Below are 23,281 nucleotides of genomic sequence, written 5' to 3' on the forward strand. Positions count from 1 at the left end.
ACAATTATAGTGAACAATTCAGAGGAGACCTTTTTGACATTTCACCTTTTTATTAGAAAGAAATGCAATCTTAAGTGTGAGGAATCAAAGAGTACAGCACCAAATTAAACTGAATTGACATCTTTCGAAGTTTTTTTGTAAAATAGATTTATTTACTGATCGTTGCTGGGTTTGTGATAAGAATAATGCAACTTTTTAATGAGTACAGATAAAAGAAAATATGAAATAAAATCAGAAAATGCTGCAATACACAACATTTGAAAAGAGAAAAAAAACGGTTAGTCTTTTAGTGTTGGCTTGAATTTCATGTTCCTGTTTATTATCTTGCTGTTCTGGCCCCAATGAACTTTCTAGCATGTTTTGCAATGAGCTTGTATTTTTCAGAAATATGTCAATTTTTAACAGTTATAGCCTCATCACGCATAATGCTGACTCCAAAGCTTCAAAGTTCAAATGTTGCAGCAGATGTACCCAACCCAAGACACAAAGCTTCAGTGTTCATTTTGAAACAATCCAACATTATTCTCTAGCAGTAAAATTGTGAAAAGATACAACAGCAAGGTCAGATTTAGATGTTGTTTAAGTTACAAATATTAAAATGAATTTAGTATTGAAGATAACAGAAAATTGTTATGCATTTGCATAGCTCTTTTTAGTGATATTCAAAACACTTCATATACAAACGTTTTTAAAATCAGTCATTACTACTTAAATGTATTTGTACAGATTTGAGTAATTATATTCTAAATTGTAAAGGAGCTATTGCAAAGCTGAAGTAACTCTCCAATCCTAAATTTTTCAGCTCTGGCTCATTCTGGAGCATGTTTCCCATACAATGCTACATTTCTTGCAGAATGGGGAGGTTTCCATTACGACACTGTTCAACAGAATATTGAAACCGAGCCCATCCTACCATCACCAGCTATTATCGCCTGTACCTATGTGCAGACTTGGTCCCAGCAGTAAACACTGGCACTAGATATTTGCTCTATTTAGGCAGAGGTGAGCACACCCAATTTTGTGGAAGTAAAAATAAAATCCTTTAAGTTCTGGAGAACATTTCTGTTTTTACTTTATAAATGGCTTACCTTAAAGACAGATTTTGCAAAGCTTTATCCCTCCAGGTTCTTGGATATCTGTTGTTTTCGCGCTTTTTAACTAAGGCTATGTTGATAGTCGATGCCACTGCAATGAGCACGCATCTCCAGAAACAAAGCACTAAATCACTTCTAAGTCACTGAGTGGCAATAGGTTGACATTAAGATAGTGCTGCCCATGTTCTTCACCATGTGGAATCAAAAGTTGGATTGCCCCAGCAATCTGAATTCCTTTCTGTGATGTCAAAGTTTTGAGACATATATTTTGCACATTTCTTATTCATTATCTTGCTCATACGGAGAGCACTGCATTGAGATCAATGATGGCTTTATACTTGTGCATAATCTTTGTTCCATTAGTTTCTTTTATATACTTGTTAATGCTACATAATGGCATAATGGGCAGCTTTTTTGTATAAAGGACTTAGTGCTTGAGAAGTAATTTTGCAATCCTGCAGTTACAATAGTGTGTGTTGTTTTGAAGGTCAGTGTTTATGCATGTCAGGGTTCTAAACCTTCAATGCACATTTTGAAGGAATTGTTTGCTTATTAAATAATAAAACCTATTTCTTTCTATTAGGGGAGGTTTGCTGTGCTGGGCGTGTCTGCTTTCTCCTGTAACTGCCGTCTTCTTAAGAGTGAAATTTCTTGCTATTGTCTTGTTTTCCAGGTACCAGCCTTCTTGGAGAAAGACAGCGTATAGTAAGCAAGTATAGTGGTGAAAGAAGATGCTGAAGATCAGAGTCAAAATGTGTGACACTGGAAAAGCACAGCAGGTCAGGCAGCATCCCAGGAGCAGGAGAATTGATATTTTGGGCATAAGCCCTTCATTCCTGAACCATCGACTCTCCTTGCTCCTCTGATGCTGCCTGACCTGCTGAGCTCTTCCAGCACTGCACGTTTCAACTAGCGGTGATAGTGAGCTGAATGTGGCAGAGGTAAGAGTAGAATCAATACAATGAGTCAATACAATGTAACTGTTATTAGGATATGGCCCTATCTGTAATAAGTGTATGTTGGCTCCTTTTTTGTATTGATTTTATACTGCAAACAACTGTACACTTCAAAATAATTATGATATCTCACTGGTGAGAACACTGTGACATTCAGGGTCACATTCATAAGTGGAATTGTACATTCCTAGTCAACTATTTTTACATGATGTTCTGACAGTATCATTAGCTTGGACAATAGTGTAAATCTATGCACAGTAGTCAGCAGAACATTGAGTTAAGAGACTGGTGAATGGTGCCAAGTACTGCAAAACTCGAATTGTTTCAATCTCAAATATCCATTCTTGCTCCTATTTTTGTTAGATCTGAATTGCACTGATCAAATACTATTCCAAGATTAGAAGGAGTGATGGTGAGGAATGAGATGTCACAATAGGGAGATGCTTGCATTACATTTATTAGACAGTATTTGGTATTAAAATGATTGAAGATGTCATCAGCATTGCTGTCGAGTAGTACTTACTCAGCATTAACCTGCTCACTGACACTCAGTTTAGGTTCCGCATAAGCCACTAAGTTCCTGACGTCATTATCACCTTAGTTCAAATATGGACAAAAGAGCTGAATTCCACAGGTCAGGTGAGAGTGATTGCCCTTGACATTTAGGCTGCATTTGACAGAATGTGGCATCAAGGAGATCTAGCAAAGCTGTAAGCATTGGGAGCTCAGGGGTGGGAGTAGTGGTTTGAGGGGAGGAGGAGCCGTCTAATGATTGGAGTCAAACCTGGCACAAAGGAAGATAGTTGTGATTGTTATCATCTCGCTCCAAGATATCTGTTGAGGACACAGAGATAGTGTTCTCTACAGATATCCTTGACAGCTAGGCCAAGGACACTATCTCAGGGTAGTATCCTCAGCCAAGCAGTTTTCAGTCTCTTCATCAATGACCTTTCCTCCATCTGAATGTCAAAAGGGGGATGTTAACTGAGGAATGCACAGTGTTCAGCACAATCTGTGACTTCCCAAATACCGAAGCAGTCCATGCTTGAATGCAATTGTGGGCTCACTAGAAACTATCACTTGGTTCTTGGCAAGTGGTTTTAGCCCTTTGTGTCCACATTAGAGCAGAAACATCAAGAAGAAATTGTGAGGCCCCTTGCTGAGACATTTGTATCACTGATAGCCATGCGTTAGGTTCTGGAAGACTGGAGGTTGGTTTATGTGTCATTATTTAAGAAAGGTGGTAAGAAAAAGCCAGACAACTATAGACCGGTAGCCTGATGTCAGTGGTGGGCAAGTTTTTGGAGGGGATTCTGAGGGACAGGATTTACATGCACTTGGAAAGGCAAGGACTAATTTTGTAAAGTCAGCATAGTTTTGTGGGTGGGAAATCATGTCTCACTAAGTCGCTTGAGTTTGTTTTTTGAAGAAATCACTCCAAGTTGGAGGACGGGAAAAATTTCTGGCTGTAACAGGCTGCTCCTTTTTTTTTTGAGGTATTTTGGGTGTTGGAGATGATTTCCTCGAATTCCAGGAGCAGCAATTACTTTTTTATATGCTGTTGCATTGTTTTGGAACTTTGGAGAAAAGAAAAGTCAAAACAATGGCATTTTTAAAAGGGAGAGGAACAGACAAAAGCAGCACATAGTCAGGTCAGTGCAGAGAGAGAGAGAAAGAAACCCACACTGCTAACTGATGCAGCAGTGAACCTGCGCAGTTACTGCCTTTGCTGTTGAATCCATGTATTGCTGGACATCGGAGTGCGTCTAGAAAAATTAACAAACAGTGGAATTCACACCTGATTCAGGAGGAACCTGTTTGAAAGATGTCACAGCACAAAAACAGATAAGTGAATAGTTTTTAAGTGTGGCCTTGCTATAAGTCACAGTAGTGAGTAAAGTGTGGTCTTTCTTGATTTATATGTTTTATTGAGATAAGTGTCTTGATTAAACTTAAAAATATAAACCATAAGTATTAAGTTAGTCTGAAGCAGCATTTTGTAGAGGAATAAGGCAGTGCTATTTTCAGGATCTGCAGATTGGAAGAAGCAAAAATGGACCTTAGAGTGATATGCTCTTCTTGTCAGATGTTAGAGTTTAGGGAGAGTTTACATTGTTACTGATGATTACATCTGCAATAAATGCTGTTGGTTGCGAATCCTAGGAGATCGAATGGGATCAGTTGGAGTGACAGTTAGAGGCAAGGACGAATTTACAAGAGCAAAGGGGTGTGATGGATGGCAGTTATAGGAAGGAAGAAAAGTCACACATACAGTCACATGGATGGAATAACTCCAGGAAAGGTAAGAGAGACAGGCAGGTAGTGTAGGAGTCTTCTGTGACTATCTCCATGTCAAATATGTATGCTGTTTTGGAAAACGCAGAGGATGATGGATTTTCTGGGGAATGTAGCACAAACAGCCAAGTTTCTGGTATCGAGACTGGCTTTAATGCAATGAGGAGTATGTCAGGTTCCAAGAGATTGATTGTGTTAGGAGACTCTCTAGTCCGAGGCACAGACAGATGTTTCTGTGGCCAGCAGTGACAAATAAGAATGGTGTGTTGCGTCCCTGGTGACAGGATAAAGGATGTCTCAGAGGGTGTAGAATGTTCTGAAGGGGAAGAGGGCCCAATAGGAAGTCATTGTACACATTGGAACCAACGACATTGGAAGGGAAAATGATGAGATTCTGAAGGGAGAGTATAGAAAGTTAGGCAGGAATTTAAAAAGGAAGTCCTCAAGAGTTGTAATATCTGAATTAATTCTGGTGCTACAAGCTAGTGAGGGTAGGAATAGGAGGATAGAGAAGATGAATGCATGGCTGAGGAGCTGGTGTATGGGAGAAGGATTCACGTTTTAGGATCATTGGAATCTCTTTTGGGGTAGACGTGACCTGTACAAGAAGGATGGATTGCACTTGAATTGGAAGGGGACTAATATACTGACAGGGAGATTTGTTAGAACTGCTCGGGAGGATTTAAACTAGTAAGGTGGGGAGGTAGTGAGGAAAGAGATCAATCCAAGACTGGTACACTTAAGAAAAGAAGTGAGTCAAATAGTCAGGGCAGGCATGGATAAAGCCGAGAACAAGGTAGGACTGATGCATTGAAATAAACACAGTCTAATTTAAGAGGCGTAACAGGGAGGGCAGATGAACTGAGGGCATGGTTAGGAACATGGGACTGGAATATCATAGCAGTTATAGATATGTGGCTCAGAGATGGACAGGACTGGCAGCTTAATGTTCCAGGATACAAATGATATAGGAAGGATAAAAAGAGATGCAAGAAAGAAGGGGGAGTGGTGCTTTTGATAAGGAATAGCATTACAGCTGTACTTAGGGAGGATATTCCTGGGAATACATAAAGGGAAGTTATTTGGGTGGAACTGTGAAATAAGAAAGGGATAATCACCTTATTGGGATTGTATTATAGACCCCCTAATAGTCAGTGGGAAATTGAGAAAAAAATTTATAAGGAGATCTGTTACCTGTAAGAATAATAGGGTGGTTATGGTAGGGGATTTTAACTTTCCAAACATAAACTGGGACTGCCAGAGTATTAAGGGTTGAGCTGGAGAGGAATTTGTTAGGTGTGTACAAGACAATTTTCTAATTCAGTATGTGGATGTACTAACTTGAGAAGATGTATAACTTGACCTACTTTTGGGAGATAAGATAGGGCAGGTGACTGAAGTGTCAGTGGGGCCAGCGACCATAATTCTATTGGTTTTAAAATAGTGATGGAAAAGGATAGACCAGAACTAAAAGTTGAAGTTCTAAATTGGAGAAAGGCTAATTTTGAAGTCAATAAGCAAGAACTTCCAAAAACTGATTGGGAGCAGATGTTCACAGGTGAAGGCATGGCTGAAAAATGGGAAGCCTTCAGAAATGAGATAACAAGAGTCCAGAGATAGTTTATTACTGTCAGGGTGGAAGAAAAGACTGTTAGTTGTAGGGAATACTGGATGACTAAAGAAACTGAGATTTTGATTAAGAGAAAGAAGGAAGCATATGTCAGGTACAGACAGGAGAGATCGAGTGAATACTTGGGGTATAAAGGCAGCAGGAGTATGCTTAAGAGGGAAATCAGGAGGGCAAAAAGGGGACATGAAATAGCTTTGGCAAATAGATTTAAGGAGTATCCAAAGGGTTTTTACAAATACATTAAGGACAAAAGGGTAATTAAGGGGAGAAAAGGGCCTCTCAAAGATCAGCAAGGCGGCCTTTGAGTGGAGTCACAGGAGATGGGGGAGATAATAAACGATTATTTTGCATCAGTGTTTATTGTGGAAAAGGACAAGGAAGATATAGAATGTAGGGAAATAGTTGATGACATCTTAAAATGTCTATAATATAGAGGAGGAAGTGCTGGATGTGTTGATAGTGGCACGGTGGCTCAGTAGTTAGCACTGCTGCCTCACAGCACCAGGGTCCCAGGTTCAATTGCAGCCTCAGGCAACTGTCTGTGTGGAGTTTGCACATTCTCCCTGTGTCTGTGTGGGTTTCCTCCGGGTGCACCGGTTTCCTCCCACAGTCCAAAGATGTGCAGGTTAGGTGAATTGGCCCTGTTAAATTGTCCATAGTGTTAGGTTCATTAGTCAGAGGGGAAGGGTTGCTCTTCAAAGGGCCAGTGTGGACTTGTTGGGTCGAAGGGCCTGTTTCCACTCGGTAGGGAATCTAAATCCCCACTACCTGATGAGGTGTACCATAGAATTCTGTGGGAAGCTAGGGAAGTGATTGTTGGGCCCCTTGCTGAGATATTTGTATCATCTATTGTCATAGGTGAGGTGCCAGAAGACTGGAGGTTGGCGAAGGTGGTGCCACTATTTAAGAAAGGTGGTAAGGAAAAGCCAGGGAACTATAGATCAGTGAGCCTGACATAGATGGTGGGAAATTTGTTTGAGGGAATCCTGAGGGACAGGATTTATATGTATTTGGAAAGGCAAGGACTGATTAGGGATAGTCAACATGGCTTTGTGCATGGGAAACATGTCTCACAAACTTGATTGAGTTTTTTGAAGAAGTAAAAAAGAAGATTGATCAGGGCAGAGTGGTAGACATGATCTATATGGACTTCAATAAGGCGTTCAACAAGTTTACTCATGAGAGACTGATTAGCAAGGTTAGATTTCATGGAATATAGGGAGAACTATATTCTGGTCTCCTTCAAATCGGAAAGATGTTGTGAAACTTGAAAGAGTTCAGAAAAGATTTGGAAGGATGTTGCCAGGGTTGGAGGATTTGAGCTATATGCAGAAGTTGAATAGGCTAGGGCTCTTTTCCCTGGAGCGTCAGAGGCTGAGGGATGACCTTCTAGAGGTTTATAAAATTACGAGGAGCATGGGTAGAATAAATAGACAAAGTCTTTTCCCTGGGGTTGGGGAGTCCAGAACTAGAGGGCATAAGTTTAGGGCGAGAGGGGAAAGATATAAAAGAGACTTAAGGGGCAAACTTTTCACTCAGAGGGTGGTATGTGTATGGAATGAGCTGCCAGAGGAGGCTAGTACAATCGCAACATTTAAAAGGCATCTTGATGGGTATATGAATAGGAAGGATTTGGACTGATATGGGCCAGGTGTTGGCAGGAGGGACTAGATTGGGTTGGGATATCTGGTCGGGGAGAAAGTGAGGTTTGCAGATGCTGGAGATCAGAGCTGAAAAGTGTTGCTGGAACAGCGCAGCAGGTCAGGCAGCATCCAGGGAACAGAAGAATCGACGTTTCGGGCATAAGAAGGGCTTATGCCCGAAACGTCAATTCTCCTGTTCCCTGGATGCTGCCTGACCTGCTGCGCTGTTCCAGCAACACATTTTCAGCTGGGATATCTGGTCGGCATGGACGGGTTTCTGTGCTGTACATCTCTATGACTAATGGACTTAGTAGCAGTAGAGTTCAGCAGTGGATGCTGTATTGGGCTCCAATTGACTCTAACTAGCCATTTGGATACAGAACTGGCTTGAAGGTAGAAGACAGTGGGTGGTGGTGGAGGGATGCTTTTCAGACTGGAGGCCTGTGACCAGTGGAGTGCCACAAGGATGTGATCTGGGTCCACTACTTCTCGTCATTTATATAAATGATTTGGATGTAAACACAGGAGGTATAGTTAGTAAGTTTGCAGATGACACCAGAATTGGAGATGTAGTGGACAGCGAAGAAGGTTACATCAGATTATAACAAGATCTTGATCAGATGGGCCAGTGGGCAGAGGAGCGATAGATGGAGTTTAATTTAGATAAATGTGAGGTGCTGCATTTTGGGAAAGCAAATCTTAGCAGGATTTATACACTTAATGGTAAGATTGGAGTGTGGCTGAACAAAGAGACCTTGGAGTGCATGTTCATAGCTTCTTGAAAGTGGTGTCTCTGGTAGATAGGATAGTGAAGAAGGCATTTGGTATGCTTTCCTTTATGGTCAGATTATTGAGTACAGGAGGTCATTTTGTGGCTATACAGGACACTGGTTAGGCCATTTTTGGAATATTGCATGCAATTCTGGTCTCCTTCCTAATCGGAAGGATGTTGTGAAACTTGAAAGGGTTCTGAAAAGATGTACGAGGAAGTTGCCAGGGTTGAAGGATTTGAGTTATAGGGAGGGGTTGAATAGGCTGGAGGCTATTTCCCTAGAGTGTTGGAGGCTGAGGGTTGATAGTTTGGAGGTTTATGAAATCATGAGGGACATGCATAGGATAAATAGACAAAGTCTATTCCTTGGGGTGGGGGAGTCAGAACTCAAGGGCATCAGTTACATGCGAAAGTGAAAAGATATAAAAGGGACCTAAGGGGCATGTTTTTCACGCACAGGGTGGTACATGTATAGAATGAGCTGTCACAGGAAGTGGTGGAGGCTAGTACAATTGCAACATTTAAAGGGTGTCTGGATAGATATTATGAATATGGAGGGTTTAGAGAGATATGGGCTGTGTGCTGGCAGGTGGGACTAGATTGGGTTGGGTTATCTGGTTAGCATGGACGAGTTGGACCGAAGGGTCTATTTCTGTGTGTACACCTCTCTGACTCTGATTGATAAAAGCAGAGCGGTAGACGTTTGACAAGGTTGCACATGGTAGACTAGTTAGCAAGGTTAGATCACATGAAATCCAGGGGAAACTAGCCAATTGGATACAAAATTGGCATGCAGGTTAATGACAGTGGATGGTGGTAAAGGGTTGTTTTTTGGACTGGAGGTCCGTGACCAGTGGTATGCTGCAAGGATTGGTGCTGGGTCCACTGTGTCTCATCCTTTATATAAAATGATTTGGATGTGAATGTAGGAGTTATGTTTGGTAAGTTTGCAGATGACACCAAAATTAGTTGTGTAGTGAAGAATGTTATCTTAGCATCCAACATGACCTTGATCAGATGAGGCAACGGCCAAGTAGTAGCAGATGGTGTTTAATTTAGATGAATGTGAGGTGATGCATTTTGTGAGACTAATCCGAGCAAGACTTATGCAGTTAATGGTAGGGCCCTGGGGAGTTTTACAAACAGATCTAGGGGTGCAGGTGCATAGTTCCTTGAAAGTGGAGTCGCAGGTATAAAGGATGGTGAAGAAGGCATTTAGCACATTTGCCTCCATTGGTCAGTATTATGTTGCAACCATACAGGAAGTTGGTGAAGCCATTTTTAGAATACTGCATTCAGTCTCGTCTCCCTGCTATAGGAAAGATGTTGTTAAACTGACAAGGGTTCAAAAAAGATTTACAAGGGTGTTGCTAGGATTGGAGGGAAAGGCTGAATAGGCTGGGGCTTTATTTTCCCTGGAGCATTGGAGGCTGAGGGATGAGTTTATATAAGTTTATAAAATCATGAGGGGCATGGATAGAGTGAATAGACAAGGCCTTTTTCCCGGGGGAAGGGGAGTCCAAAACTAGATCTCTGTTTAAGGTGAGGGGAATAACATAAAAGGCATTTTTTTCACACAAAGGGTGGCGCATGTACGGAATGAAGCTGCCAGGGGAAATGTGGACGCTGAGTTATTTAAAAAGCATCTGGATGGGTATGTGAATAGGAAAGGTTTAGAGGGATATCAGCCAAGTGCTGGCAAATGGGACTAAATTAGGTTAGTTTTTAGGCTTAGTGGTACCACTAATCCAGCATCTGCAGTCATTGTTTTTACCTAGTTTTTAGGCTATCTGGTTGGCATGGACGAATCTGCTTCCATACTGTACAATACAATGACCTTAACTATGATACCCTCTACTTCCCCTGGCTCCTGTGGACAAAAGGTTTGAATTTTAATGCTGGAAATGTTCAGCAAAAATGCGAAGCGAGGAAGTGGGATGGGGTTGTTCCGGAGTGGCGGTGGCCCGGAGCTGTAGGCGGGGCTTCATCGGGACCGGAGGCGTGGGTCTTTTGGGGCCTGGTCTGTGGGCCGTAGGTTCGGGTTGGTGGGTGGGGCCTTGTCTGGGCCCGCCCGGAACTCTGGAGGTGGCTTTGCTCTGGAGGGTCGGGAGAGGCGATGGTTTTTGGTGGAGGGGCCATGTCTGGGTGCCGTGGCTCGTGTCTGTGGGCGGGGTCTTTTCTGCGTGGCGGCGGCTCGGGTCTGTGGGCGGGGCCTTGTCTGGGTGCCGTGGCTCGTGTCTGTGGGCGGGGCCTTGTCTGCGTGGCGGCGGCTCGGGTCTGTGGGCGGGGCCTTGCCTGGGTGTCGTGGCTCGTGTCTGTGGGCGGGGTCTTGTCTGCGTGGCGGCGGCTCGGGTCTGTGGGCGGGGTCTTGTCAGCGTGGCGGCGGCTCGGGTCTGTGGGCGGGGCCTCGTCTGGGTGTCGTGGCTCGTGTCTGTGGGCGGGGCCTTGTCAGCGTGGCGGCGGCTCGGGTCTGTGGGCGGGGCTTTGCCGGGGAGGTGGGGCCTTTTCGGTTATTAAAACGGGCAGCCGGCGGGTCGTTACACGTCGAAGATGGCGGCTATGTACAGGTGTACTCTGAGACAGAGCGCTAACGGAGCGGTGTTTTGGGCATTACGGGGCAGTAGCAGGTGAGTCACCGTTACCAACACTCACATCCGGTAGATGAACCCTAGGCACGGGTCCCGGGTATTGAGAACCCCGACCCCACTCAAACGGGCAGTTATCCCGGACCCGGCGCCATCACCACTCCGATTGCTGAGCCCGGGGGAGGAGGGTATAGGGAAACATACCCTCAGCTCGTGGGTCAATGTCCTCCCGAGGCCCGGTACTTCCCTGGGCCGGAGACAGCGGCTCTGGAGACGACCCTGAGAGCACTTGTCTTTGCTTTCACTCGGAAAACCGCTTGCCTCCGTTATGTTCCAGGTAGAGGGAGGGGAGGCTGCAATTCCAATGTCCCTTTTCCAAGGGGCACGGGATGGGTCTGTGGCAGAATCGGGTCAACACTGGGGTCTGGGGTCGGAGATTAGCGGCAGAGTATGAGACTGTGAAGTCCCTGGCCGGGATGCGGAGTGCGGCAATCCTCGTTATTCCTGGGAAATGTCGCTGACCTGAAGGGCTGGCTGGCTGTTTGACGGGTGGGGAAGCTGCTTTCTGCAGTCGTGCTGCTCCTCACGTAGGCGCTTCAGTTTCCTCCTCCAGCCGGAAACATCATGCGAGCTCGAAAGTAGCAAATCAAACTATTTCCACGAAATCCAGTCTGAGAATTGCCTATCCCTTTTTTTTGTTTTATTGGCTAGTTACGGCATATTTTACAGTTCACCCTGAATAATTTTCGGCAATGCAAAACGTGCTCCGAAAGTTTGACCAAGTTCAAAAGTTTCCTTTTGTTTATTCAAAATTAAACACATGCACACCAAGCCCAAACTTTTCTTTTAGAAGAGAGATCTCTCAAGTGGAGAATGGAAAAATTAGACGAAAAACTTGTGTCACAGTCGAAATTCTGTTAGAGCGACCCGATTCGCAGATGCTTCCCTTGGGAGTTCCCGTAATCACTTCTGTTGCCGCTTAATGTGAAAGCGCACTGGATGGGTGTTAATGTGGGGTTTTTTTTATCGGGGGGTGCTGGAGGAGACTTTTGTTCTCGGGGAAAGGGTTTAGGCTTATTAATTTTGAAACAACAGGATCTTGTAAGGCTTTGTGAATGTTCCGAAACGCTTCAATTTGAAATGTAGTGACTTCAGTGTCCCACCAAGTTGACTTGCAGGTGCACTTGGGAGAAGAAATCTCTCTCGCTGCTGTTTCCGCCCCCAAGCCTGACTCCTATTAAAATTATTGAGGAGAAAGTGAGGTCTGCAGATGCTGGAGATCAGAGATGGAAATGTGTTGCTGGAAAAGCGCAGCAGGTCAGGCAGCATCTAGGGAACAGGCATTAGCCCGAAACGTCGATTCTCCTGTTCCCTCGATGCTGCCTGACCTGCTGCGCTTTTCCAGCAACACATTTCCATCTCCTATTAAAATTACTTAATTTTACTTCACGTAATAGCATGGAATGTTCCTTTTCCGCGACTGACTTATTCACCTAAGCAAACTTGCAATGCTGTCAATATATTTATTTTCATGAGGTAAATGTTTTATCTGATAGTAGGGTTGCCAAGATGTGAATTTGGCACAGTAGACTAAAGGTCTCCTGAGTGCTAGTTAAGTTACAACGCAAATTTTTAGTCTCTTTTAATGCCTTATAAGGTACCTAGTGTAGTATTACAGTGAGGTCGACATAGTGTATGTACTCTTTTGCACGTACTGTTAATTACTTTAAAATTTGTAACTGGCAAATACAGAGACCATGAAGTTATCAACATTCTGCTTAATTGTTTTTTAACTGCATTTTAGTTTTGAAATTTATTGAATATTTCATCTTAAAATCCCTACAGTGTGGAAACCGGCTCTTCGGCCCAACACGTCCACACGATTCTTTTGAAGAGTATCTCACTCACACACATTCCCCATTATCCTAAATTTACCCCTGACTAATTCGCCTGACCTGCACATTTTTGGATTGTGGGAGGAAACTGGAGCACCAGGATGAATCTCACGCAGACTCTGGGAGAATGTGCAAACTCCATACAGACAGTTGCCTGAGGCTGAAATCAGATGTGGGTCCCTGGTGCTGTGAGGCAGCAGTCCTAGCCACTGTGCTGCCCCATTTAGTTCTGCCTTAAGGTTTTATTTTGTAATTTTTCTTTTGAGTATCTTTCACTTTTTTTAGGTCCTGAGTAGTTTTATTTTAGGATTTGATTTATAAATCAATGTCTGACTGTGTGTGTTGCCTATCTCATATGCTTACCTCTCCACCGCAAACAAAAAATCCAATCTAATATTAGCAAGTGATTGATTGTGGATTCTGCAAGACTAATGCAAACAGAAGTTTTTAATGGCCTAGGAAATTAGTGGAACCCATATAGAAATTCTAAGCATTTATTATATTTGAGGTGTTGAATAAGATTCAGTGTATTGAATTCAATTGGGAAATCATAACTACTTCAAATGCAAAATTAATATAAGATTGCCCTTTAAGTTTATCCACATCTGCTCTTTTATTAAAGACTAAAACAAGTCTATGACTCTAATTCTTATTTTGAAGATGCAACTGTTATAACAGAATTATCAACATTTCTCAAAATTGGTGCTGTGCTTTTCTGTATATAGAAAAAAGCTCATTAACACTGAAAAAAGCTTCTAAGGTGAACCGATGGATAAAGATGGCTCAATGTTTTTTCAAAAGCAATGCATTTCTTTCCCTTGCACCAAGGCCTGTGTCATAGTTTCCTTATCTCTGTATCTGTCGAAGCAGACACTCAGACACAGTGTGTCTAAATGTCCTTCATCTTTATTCTGGGCCCTGGAGGGGGGGGGAGAGTGCGATCACCTGTGTGCACAGAGATGAGAGTTCTCGATCTTTCCTCAAACAGCCGATGCTTAATGAATTCTATAGTCACTTACAGGGAGCAGCATCCAAATAAGGCAACATCTATATTGATTGGGTGGCTGTCACAATCAGTGAACATCAACAGTAAAGATTAAGCCATCTGGAGTTATTGAATGTTCTTCACCTTGTTAACTGCCTTCACATAATGAATGCTTTTTCATCTTGTTAACCTACTACCCTTGCCTCCAGCACCTCATTGTCTACTGCAGGTTCTTACCTGGTCAAAATCATGCCAGCTGAGCTTTTGGAGGATCTGAGCTACAGGGAGAGGCTGAATAGGCTGGGGCTGTCTTCCCTGGAACGTCGGAGACTGAGGGTTGACCTTATAGTGGTTTACAAAATTGAGGGGCATCAATAGGATAAATAGACAGTCTTTTCCCTTGGGTTAGGGAGGGCATAGGTTTAGGGTAAGAGGGGAAAGATATATAAGAGACCTAAGTGGCAACCTCTTCACACAGGGTGGTATGTGTATGGAATGAGCTGCCAGAGGATGTGGTAGAGGCTGGTACAATTGCAACATTTTAAGAGTCATTTGGATGGGTATATGAATAGGAAGGGTTTGGAGGGATATGGGCTGGGCGCTGGCAGGTGGGACTAGATTGGTTTGGGATATCTGGTTGGCATGGACGGGTTGGCCTGAAGGGTCTGTTTCCATACTGTACATCTCTGACTCTACACATCCCTTCTTGCTCATATCTTATGCACTTTCTCACCTGGTTTTGTATGAGTGGTGAGAAATTAAAGTATTGTGGCTTTCTAAGCTTTTGTTTTCAACTTTATGGAAAATGTAATTCATACTTCAGATTTTGAAAGTGCTCTGCCTGTTTGGTACTTAAATATTTTACCTAATTTGTTTCATCCAGCTGTTATAACATGTTCCTCTCTTTCTCTGCGTGTAACTTTAGAACTGATGGAATTCTTTTTAATTAAAGGAAATAGGAAGTATTAGCTATTGATCTGAAATGTTAACTTCTTCACCACCTGATGCTGTCTGGTTTGCTGTGTTCTTCTAGCCTCCTGTTTGTCTATTTTGGATTCCAGCATCTGCAGTTTTTGTCACTAAGGAACCATTAGTTATCTGAATCTTTGAAGTATGATATTTGAGAGTTTTAAAATTCTTGTCCAGTCAGGGAAAACGTCTGGCATTCCGTTTCAATGAAGTTTCTTTTCGGCTCAGCTTGTTTGAAGCCCATTGAGTATTTGCTTATTGTCCTTTAGATCAGGCATTTAAACTCTACTGACTCTGCGTGTTGTAGCATGATTTTTGGAAAAACAATTCAAAGTTGCTGTCCTTGCCAGCAATGGATTGTCTGGTTGCTCCAAGTTGGAGGATTGGGGGAACTCTTGTGAACTTAAATCTTAAGTTGCATCTTGCTGGGGATGCAAAATACTTGACAGACAAGTGGGCTGCTTTGATTCATTGACTGTTGTGCATTCTTTTGAAAAGCATTTTCTTTTTTCTTAAAAATAAGAACCATTAGCATATTAGATGTAGAAGAGATAGTGTATTGTCTTTTCTGGGTAGAGGATGTGTGAAGTAAGAGTATTGGCCTAATCTCCATCTGCAAGTTTACTCGTGGAGTATTGGCCAATTTTTCCCTTCCTAACTTGCTGTTTTGAGGTTGACCACACAAACCTTCTCTTTGAGGCTGACAAGAAATCTGGTATTGTGTAGTCCAACTGTTCACCAATTACTGCTTCAAAATATTACACTTGGTGATATTGAAGTCAAGTAAATGTTTTTAAACTTTGATTGCACTTCGATCAAAATACTGATCCATTCAACACTACTGTAATGAACAAAATACAGACTTGAGCAACGAACCCCCAGATATACCAAAACTGGTCAAATGTGGCAGGTATCTGATACAGACCAAAAAGGCATATAATATGTGGATATTATTTCCAAACTGGTTAAGTGGAATAATATGTTTCCATTCTAGGAGTTTCTTGACTCTTTGTGGTGGTACTATCCAACAAAAGACTGAAGAAAATCAAGATCAACTGGACTCTGCCAACACACTCAAGTGTGGTGCTGAAAATGCAATGCAACACAAGACTTCTGCTAGTCCATGTGCTAGTCAAAAAAAGCTGCAACTTAAAATGAACGAGTTAGTTAAAGAACATCAGGCCCTGCAGGCAAGTCTTATTTGAACAATGATTGTGACCAAAGTAGAATCTGCAGCCAAGCCTCTATTTGCTACCATGTTTGTCACCTTATGTGCACACAGTAGTACTTAAAGTTGCTCACCTGGTGGAAAATGCAGGGCTCAGCAGTAATCTTTCTGGGAGCAGTTATTTGCTTAGTGTTTCATCAGTGCATCTCAATGTCTTGCACACCAAAGTGTGCCTTTTAAGTTTAGATTGACTTTAGAATAACAAATGTGTGTAACAGCTGAGATTTCATAGCTGTAATACCTACAAAGACTGTGTTTGGAAGAACATACAGCAAACTCTGGTCCATACACAAGTGGAGTTCAACACATCCATAAGTTGCTGTCAGTGATTGCCTGCTACTAGGGTTTGACTTTGGAATTCTTATACCGAGAAATCACTTGATTTGGCATGAACTTTGTTTAGCTTTTTTTATATAAAACGTCATATTTGACTCAGTTTCTATTTCAATCTTTTGTGTATATCCCATCTTCTATTTTGCTTTGTGAAAAATTATGAAGACTAGAACATGGTAAGTATTTTTATTATACTTTTTTGGTTTGCTCTCTGAGTACTGTTCAAAGCAACTGGATTCTTGGCCTGAAATATAATCACTGCTGAATGCCATAGATCCCCTTTAGGTGACATTGAATCCGCTTTTAAGATCAGTAGTAAAAGTAGCCACTTAGCTGCTGACTGCAAAATCCTAGATTATATCAAACATGATAAAATGGATACAATAGACTATTGCTTGTATAGACATAATTGCTTGAAGAGTAGGTAAAGTTATAAATAATGTTGGTGCTGGAAATGGAATTTTGAGCCTGAGAGAGGAATAAGCTGTCTAATGAAATTGAAGTACTGTGAGGAAGAAGATCTCCAATGAAAGCAAAGGATGCTGGAGATCTGAAGTAAGTTTGAGAAACTCAGCCGGTCTGGTAGCATCTGTACAGAGGAAAAAACTCATTTAGTATTGAGTCAAATGTAATGCTTCAGAACTCAACAAAATCTCAATGTACTGAGAATTAACTTTGCTCTGCACTGGTGCTACTACACATTGTGGTTCACTAGCACCTGTTGCTTTTTATTGAGCATTTAAGTGCTTGGACAGATGTACTGGTCACAGCAACTAAGATCCTATGCAGTTCTAAAATGAGATGAACACCTACATTTTGAGCATGTCCCAGCAACTTAGCAATTCTACCACTATGCAAATGATGCGTAGGCTTTATAAATTTTGTGTAACCAGGAGGCATAGGTTCAATTCCTACCTGCTCTGGAGAATTCTAGTGACATCTGAAGAGGCTGGTTAGAAAATAGACCTTGTTGCCAAGAAGGGGCTGTTGTGGTGTAGTAGTTATGCCCCTACCTCTAGAGGCAGGAAGCTTAGTTTTCAGTCCCACCTGCTGCAGAGGTGTGTAATAGCTGAATTTTGCAAAATATTTACTTTTTAATAGAAAATTTTCTTCCAACAATGCCAGAAAATTGTTCTACGGTCCTTTCCGTTCTCTAACTAGATTAGTTGTTTATTTCTCATGTGGGTGTAATGTGAACTATCTCCTCCAAGATCAACCCAACTGAAGTAAGCAGTGCATTGGAAAGCTGGTCAAAACCTCTGCTCTGAATTGCTGTTTTCATGCTTTGAGCTTGAAATTTGCAACATTGGTGAGGGAGGAGTTGGTTGGATAACAAAAGAAACCACATCCTGAGGCTACCCCTTTGTGTAGCATTTGATTTAATCAGACATGTTGCAGTCAAGGTGATGGACTAATTGTAACATTCTGTACAGTTGATTAATCAAAAGCCCAAAGATAATGTGTTTCAAGCATTTTTTTGTTTGGCTTTAGTCAAGTCAAAAAGTCTTTTTTTAAATTAAACATCTTAATCCTTTTTGACCAGATGAGAAAGTAGCCTAATTGGCTATATAAAATATTGTCTTGCCAATAAGTAGCGTAAAACTATGCCTTTTCGTTACTGCCATAGATTTTGATGCACCTATACTGTATACAGTTGCAACAATGAAATTTTGACCTGGACATCAAAATTAACTTGAGGAATTAAATTCTAAAATCACTTAAGTGTAACCTGACTCCCAATTATGGAAATGTAGATGTTTTTAACACTAGTGTGAGCAAGTGTTATTAATTATTTTGTGCTGGATTATAACATTGAATTCTAATAATTGTATTCCTGAAGCCAAATTTCAGGCCTGTGTGGGACATCGGAAGTTTGGATTCTGCACCGGACCATCCGAATGCTCATTGCAGGTGACTTGCAGCATCAAGGTGGATGAGCGTTCTGAAATGGAGTAGCAGGGGCTCTGATCCTTGAAGTTGAAGGTGTGTTGTCAGGAGTTTGTTGAGAACAAGCTCTTGATTCTAAGCAAAGCAAACCAACTTCATGTGAAAAATGGTGGCAAACTGGGAATTGGTTGCAATCTTCTAAGCTACTAAATAATTTTAAGTTCACCTTTTTTGAATGAGTAGCACATATACTGCAGCATGAAATTGTCAATTGCTCATGCTATAAACTAGTTTATAATTGTGTACACTTTCAATCAATTGTTTGTATGCAGTCATGTTTTCCCATGCATTCTCAGATGCTCTCCACCCTCAGTATTTCTTCCAAATGATCATTTACCATGCCTGGGCCTGGAATGTTGGTCCTTTGGATGATGAAGTTGGAGAGTTGACAGCAGAAAACACTGAAATGGCAGAGAAGCTAAATCAACACTTTCCCTCAGTTTACACAATGGAGGACAATATTGGAATGGGCAAATCAGGCAATAGAAACAACATCAACGGGAGAAAATGTACACTCAAACTATTAGGATTGAGGGCAGACAAATTCCCTGCACCTTGTGGCCTACATGCTGTGCTATTAAAGGAAATGGTGGTGGAGATAGTGGATCCATTGTTTACAATAGTCCAAGATTCCTTGGGCATGGAAAAAGTTCTAGTGGATTGGAAAAAAATGGTAATGTCCTTATTCAAAAAGGGAGGGAGGCAATGAGGGAAATTAGACCAGTTAGTTTGTCCCAACAACAGATGTCAATGTTATAATCAGTTATCAAGGAAGCAATATCGGGACATTTGGTAAGTCAAAATGCTATCCATCAGTCAGTGTAAGATGAAGGACAAATAGAGTTTAACTAATTTGCTGAAGTTCTTTGAAGACCAGCAAAATGGATAATTGGGTGCTCTGCCTCAGAGCTGGGTGTCCTGATTCATGAGACACAAACTAGCATTCGGGTATATCAGATAATAATAAAGAGCGAATGGAATGTTGATTTTTATAGCTAAAGGAATAGAATAGCTAAGGAAGTATTATTGTAACTATACAAGACATTGGTGAGACCGCGTCTGGAGTAGTGTGGTTTTAGTCCCCTTCTTTGAGGAAAGATGTATGGCATTGGAGGCAGTTCAGATGATCATTTGATCGATTCCAGAGTTGCGGGGTCTGTCGTATGAAAAGATATTGAACAGTTTAGTCAAAACTCTCTGGAACATGGAAAAATGAGGGAGGATCAAATTGAAGTATTCAAGATGATTAAAAAGTATGGTTAAAATAGATGTGGTGCAAATGCTTACTCTTGTGGAGCATTCTAGGATGAGAAGTCATAGCCTCTGGATAAGGGATAGCAAACTTAAAACACAGTTGAGCAGAAACAACTTCTCCAGTGGGTTGCAAGTCTGTGAAATTCACGAGCCCAAAGTGTGGTGGATGCTGGGATGGAGTAAATTTAAGAAAGTTAGCCAGATTTTTAATTGGTAGTGGGTTATGGGGCAAAAGCAGGAAAAGGGGGGTGAGGAGCATATCAGCCATGATGGAATAGCAGAGTAGACTCTGCCAAATGTAATTCTGCTCCTATATCAGATGAACCTACAAATTTGACAGCATGGCTTGTTACTGGTGGAAGTTATGATCCAGCACTGTACTTAATAATCACCAGCAAACTGCTGAACTTGGAGTAGGTATTCTGGCAAGCTTTTCCCTCCTTAACCTAGGATACAAATACCATGTATGACCTGTTGACCACTACTGATTGATCAGTACAGGCAAAGGATTGAAGTTCATCTGTTTGGTTCTGTATTCTGCTGTCACTTGATGGTTCAATAAATTTTATCCATTGGGCTCTTGAGCTGCAATGCAATATTACACTGGGATCATGTGGATAACATTTGCATACATACAACTTCTCTTTAACACTGTAGCAGTGTTTTAAAGGATGTTTGGTGAAACAATTAGTGTAGATTACTGTGATTGACTTATTCTAGTTAATTATGTTAATGTTTTATGCTTTTATGAGGCTGTATAGAGATCTTCATTTTTCAAAATTCTTTCAAGTGTCTATTTTGACTCTTGTTTGATTATTTATAGGAGAAATATCGGAGAATTGTAGCCCGTGTTGAAAATGACAATAGAAGAATCAGAAAATGCGTTGAAGATGCCAGATTATATGGTGAGTATATATGAATTGCACTGGTACTTACTAAGTTTCAAGATTTATCTTTCTGGCTAATATTTTAGCCATTGATATGTGTCTCTAACTAAATGATTTGTGCATCTGCAGTGGACTTGATGCATGGCTTTTTGGGTTAGTGACAAATTACTTGGAAATTAGAACTGATCAAGATTTGGAATTTATCAATAAAAGTTCAATGGAGCAACTTTAGGGAAGGCAATGATGAAATGATACTTTAAATGTGGGGTTTTAATGAAAAACTTTTTTTTTCTCTCTCCTAGGCATTCATAGTTTTTGTAAAGATGTCCTAACAGTGGCTGATCTCCTAGAGAAGACGACTCTGAGCATAAGTGAGGAGGACCTTGCTAACTCCAGTTCACCTTTAAAGAACTTCTATGAAGGTGTGCGCTTGATTGATGAGAAGCTGTGCAAAATATTTTCCAAGCATGGATTGGAGAAGATGAATTCCATTGGCCTTGAATATAACTCAGCTGAACATGAAATTGTGTCACGTGTTCCATCTGTGGATGCATTACCTGGTACTGTGGTAAAAATAGTAAAAGAAGGGTATAAACTTCATGGCAGGATTCTAAGGACTGCACAAGTTGGCTTGGCCATTGAGGCCCAGCCACATTTTAAGGCACAGTAGATTGCATCTTCTGACTGTCACAACATAGTGTATGATCTTAGAATTAATTTATGAAAAATATCCTTTTCATTATGATGGTTAGCTATAGCATAAACAGCATTAAGTTGCTGCTAAGATTTTACTATGAAGGTGAGTGTGATGCAGAAACATGATGCCAAGTGCATTTTCGCATGTCCAATCAAATCTGTTGATGATATGCCTATTGTACTGAAAGCTCAAGGCAAGATAGAGATCTAGTTTGTCTAACACTGCCAAAGAACTGAGTTGCCTCCATCCAACTAAATAAAAAGGAAATTGTAATGGATGTGCCTCTGATCCAGTCAGTAGTTGTGCCATGAAAGTTTGTGGTCTGTGCTAAGATTACAAATTCTTTTCAGTTGTCACAATTTGCCACAGTGCTTTTTTTTTCAAAAAGTGAAATGTCTTGAATTCCCATTGCTGGCTACTACTATTATCCCCTTGTGTCAATTGATGGGACAGGATTGGAATCAACAAACAGTTGGGTAATTTGCAATTACAATATATCAAGACTTACAGTAACACTACAATTGTACATCCTACTGTAGTGTTCCATCAGGCTGAGTCTTAATGAGGCTGGGGGAAAAGCAGAAATCTGGAGAGCACTAAAATCTTAAAAGGATTAAACAATCCTATGTAATTGTCTTCCAGAACTCTGGTTAAGATTGGGTTGTTGCTTGGAAATGTTGCTGTATGGATTTTTTTTTTTGCTGCTTGAAATATATTTTGAATGATTGAATTCAATTTATTTCATTGTGCAAGGCTTCCTTTTTATAACTGACATTTTGTCCTCTTGGTTTAACTGGCAATGGTTTAATCAAGAATTGGTGAAAGTATCCCTGTACATAGAATTCTGTTACCTTTTTTATTTTGGAGTGTTAGACTGAGCTGACTAGTTTTGATTACTTGTTTCTGAAATTATTTTGTACAAGTCTATGCTGAAATTGTGTTCAATGAACAAAATAGTATGTTATTTATTACAGTATAAAACTGTAAATCTATTTATAACATACCATGATGTGCAGATTTTATTTTTTGTAATCTGTAGTGCAAGTATGCTAGTGAAAATTGTAATATATTTGTTTCTGTATTTTACTGTTGTGAATAAAAATGTATGTCGTGCCCAAAGTCCTTGTGTTGTAAGTACACATTTTTAAATAAACAGCAGATATGTTTTGTAAATCTAGAATGTGCTTATTTAATGGTATGTAGCTTCTATTTAATATCTAACAAATTGTGACCAAATGGAATTCTTGTACCATGAAACAAATTCTGCTCTTAAACTTGTCTCTAATTCAGGGTAGTGTGCTTTCGATGAAAACAACCGCATTTATTGATTTTTGACTTTCTTCTTTCCATTTTTAGCTGTATGTGTTTGATCAAACCACCCCCTTCTATTTAAAATCTATCTCGAAATTGTGAAAGGACAAAATTTGTAATTCAAAACCTATGGTCAAGTAATTAATAACTTTAGGCCTCAGTAAGGAAGTTTGGAAGGCTCTTCGTAAATGCCCAATTATGCTAGATCAACTAATTTTTGAAGTCCATTGTTATACTCTTCAAAATTTCTCAGTCTTTAAAGGGCTTTAAAGGAGTTCACTCGGATGTGGATGATCCTGTTTAATGATGGAACAGGCTAAATAGACTGACCTCCCTTTCCTCTGAATCAACTTATCTAATGTTAGCTTTCAAATGTAAATTGAATATAGTGGGGGGGGAGAAATGAACTATGAAGGTAACAGCTAACTTTGTTTGGTGCTGGTTTGATGGTCTGAATAGTTGTGTGCAATTCTATTTTTAATGTACAGTTAGAAAAACAAACCAGTTTAAGAATAGGTATCCATTGATCTATCCTTCCTGCAGTATGACAAAGCACTTTGGTAGAATCAACATCTTAAACTATTACTTCAGCAAATTCTAGTTGAGAATTGATAGTAACATAAATGATATTTAAAAAAAAAAATAATGGCACTGGTGACAAATTTCAGAAAATTGATTTGCAGCTGGGTTTTAGAACTGTAGAAAATGGAGCAGATGGTTGAACTGTACATCATGAAGAAAAAAGGTATAAAAGACTATCTTCCTGTGAACTTGGGGACACCTGAGCATTGTCTTGATTT

At 40.8% G+C, this 23,281-nt stretch overlaps 1 protein-coding gene across 1 annotated transcript; it reads left to right on the forward strand.

Annotated features, from left to right (window-relative positions):
* Window positions 1-10,875: 10,875 nt before the first annotated feature.
* On the forward strand, window positions 10,876-22,343 carry LOC122556733 (grpE protein homolog 2, mitochondrial-like). Its single transcript, XM_043703826.2, has 4 exons — window positions 10,876-11,017; window positions 15,819-16,014; window positions 20,410-20,491; window positions 20,776-22,343. The coding sequence occupies exons 1-4, from the start codon at window positions 10,941-10,943 to the stop codon at window positions 21,141-21,143; spliced, it is 723 nt and encodes a 240-aa protein (XP_043559761.2). The 5' UTR covers window positions 10,876-10,940; the 3' UTR covers window positions 21,144-22,343.
* Window positions 22,344-23,281: the final 938 nt, after the last annotated feature.

Source organism: Chiloscyllium plagiosum, unplaced genomic scaffold (genome assembly GCF_037043375.1).
Source record: "Chiloscyllium plagiosum isolate Xiang-an unplaced genomic scaffold, Cpla_swu_hap1 HiC_scaffold_16, whole genome shotgun sequence".
NCBI lineage: Eukaryota > Metazoa > Chordata > Chondrichthyes > Orectolobiformes > Hemiscylliidae > Chiloscyllium > Chiloscyllium plagiosum.

Bases quoted from the DNA above. Each gene is read 5' to 3' on its own strand.
- LOC122556733 (XM_043703826.2), top strand. From the start codon at position 10,941: ATGGCGGCTATGTACAGGTGTACTCTGAGACAGAGCGCTAACGGAGCG. The intron at 11,018-15,818 runs GTGAGTCACCGT...TTTCCATTCTAG, and splicing joins GCATTACGGGGCAGTAGCAG to GAGTTTCTTGACTCTTTGTG. The intron at 16,015-20,409 runs GCAAGTCTTATT...GATTATTTATAG, and splicing joins AAGAACATCAGGCCCTGCAG to GAGAAATATCGGAGAATTGT.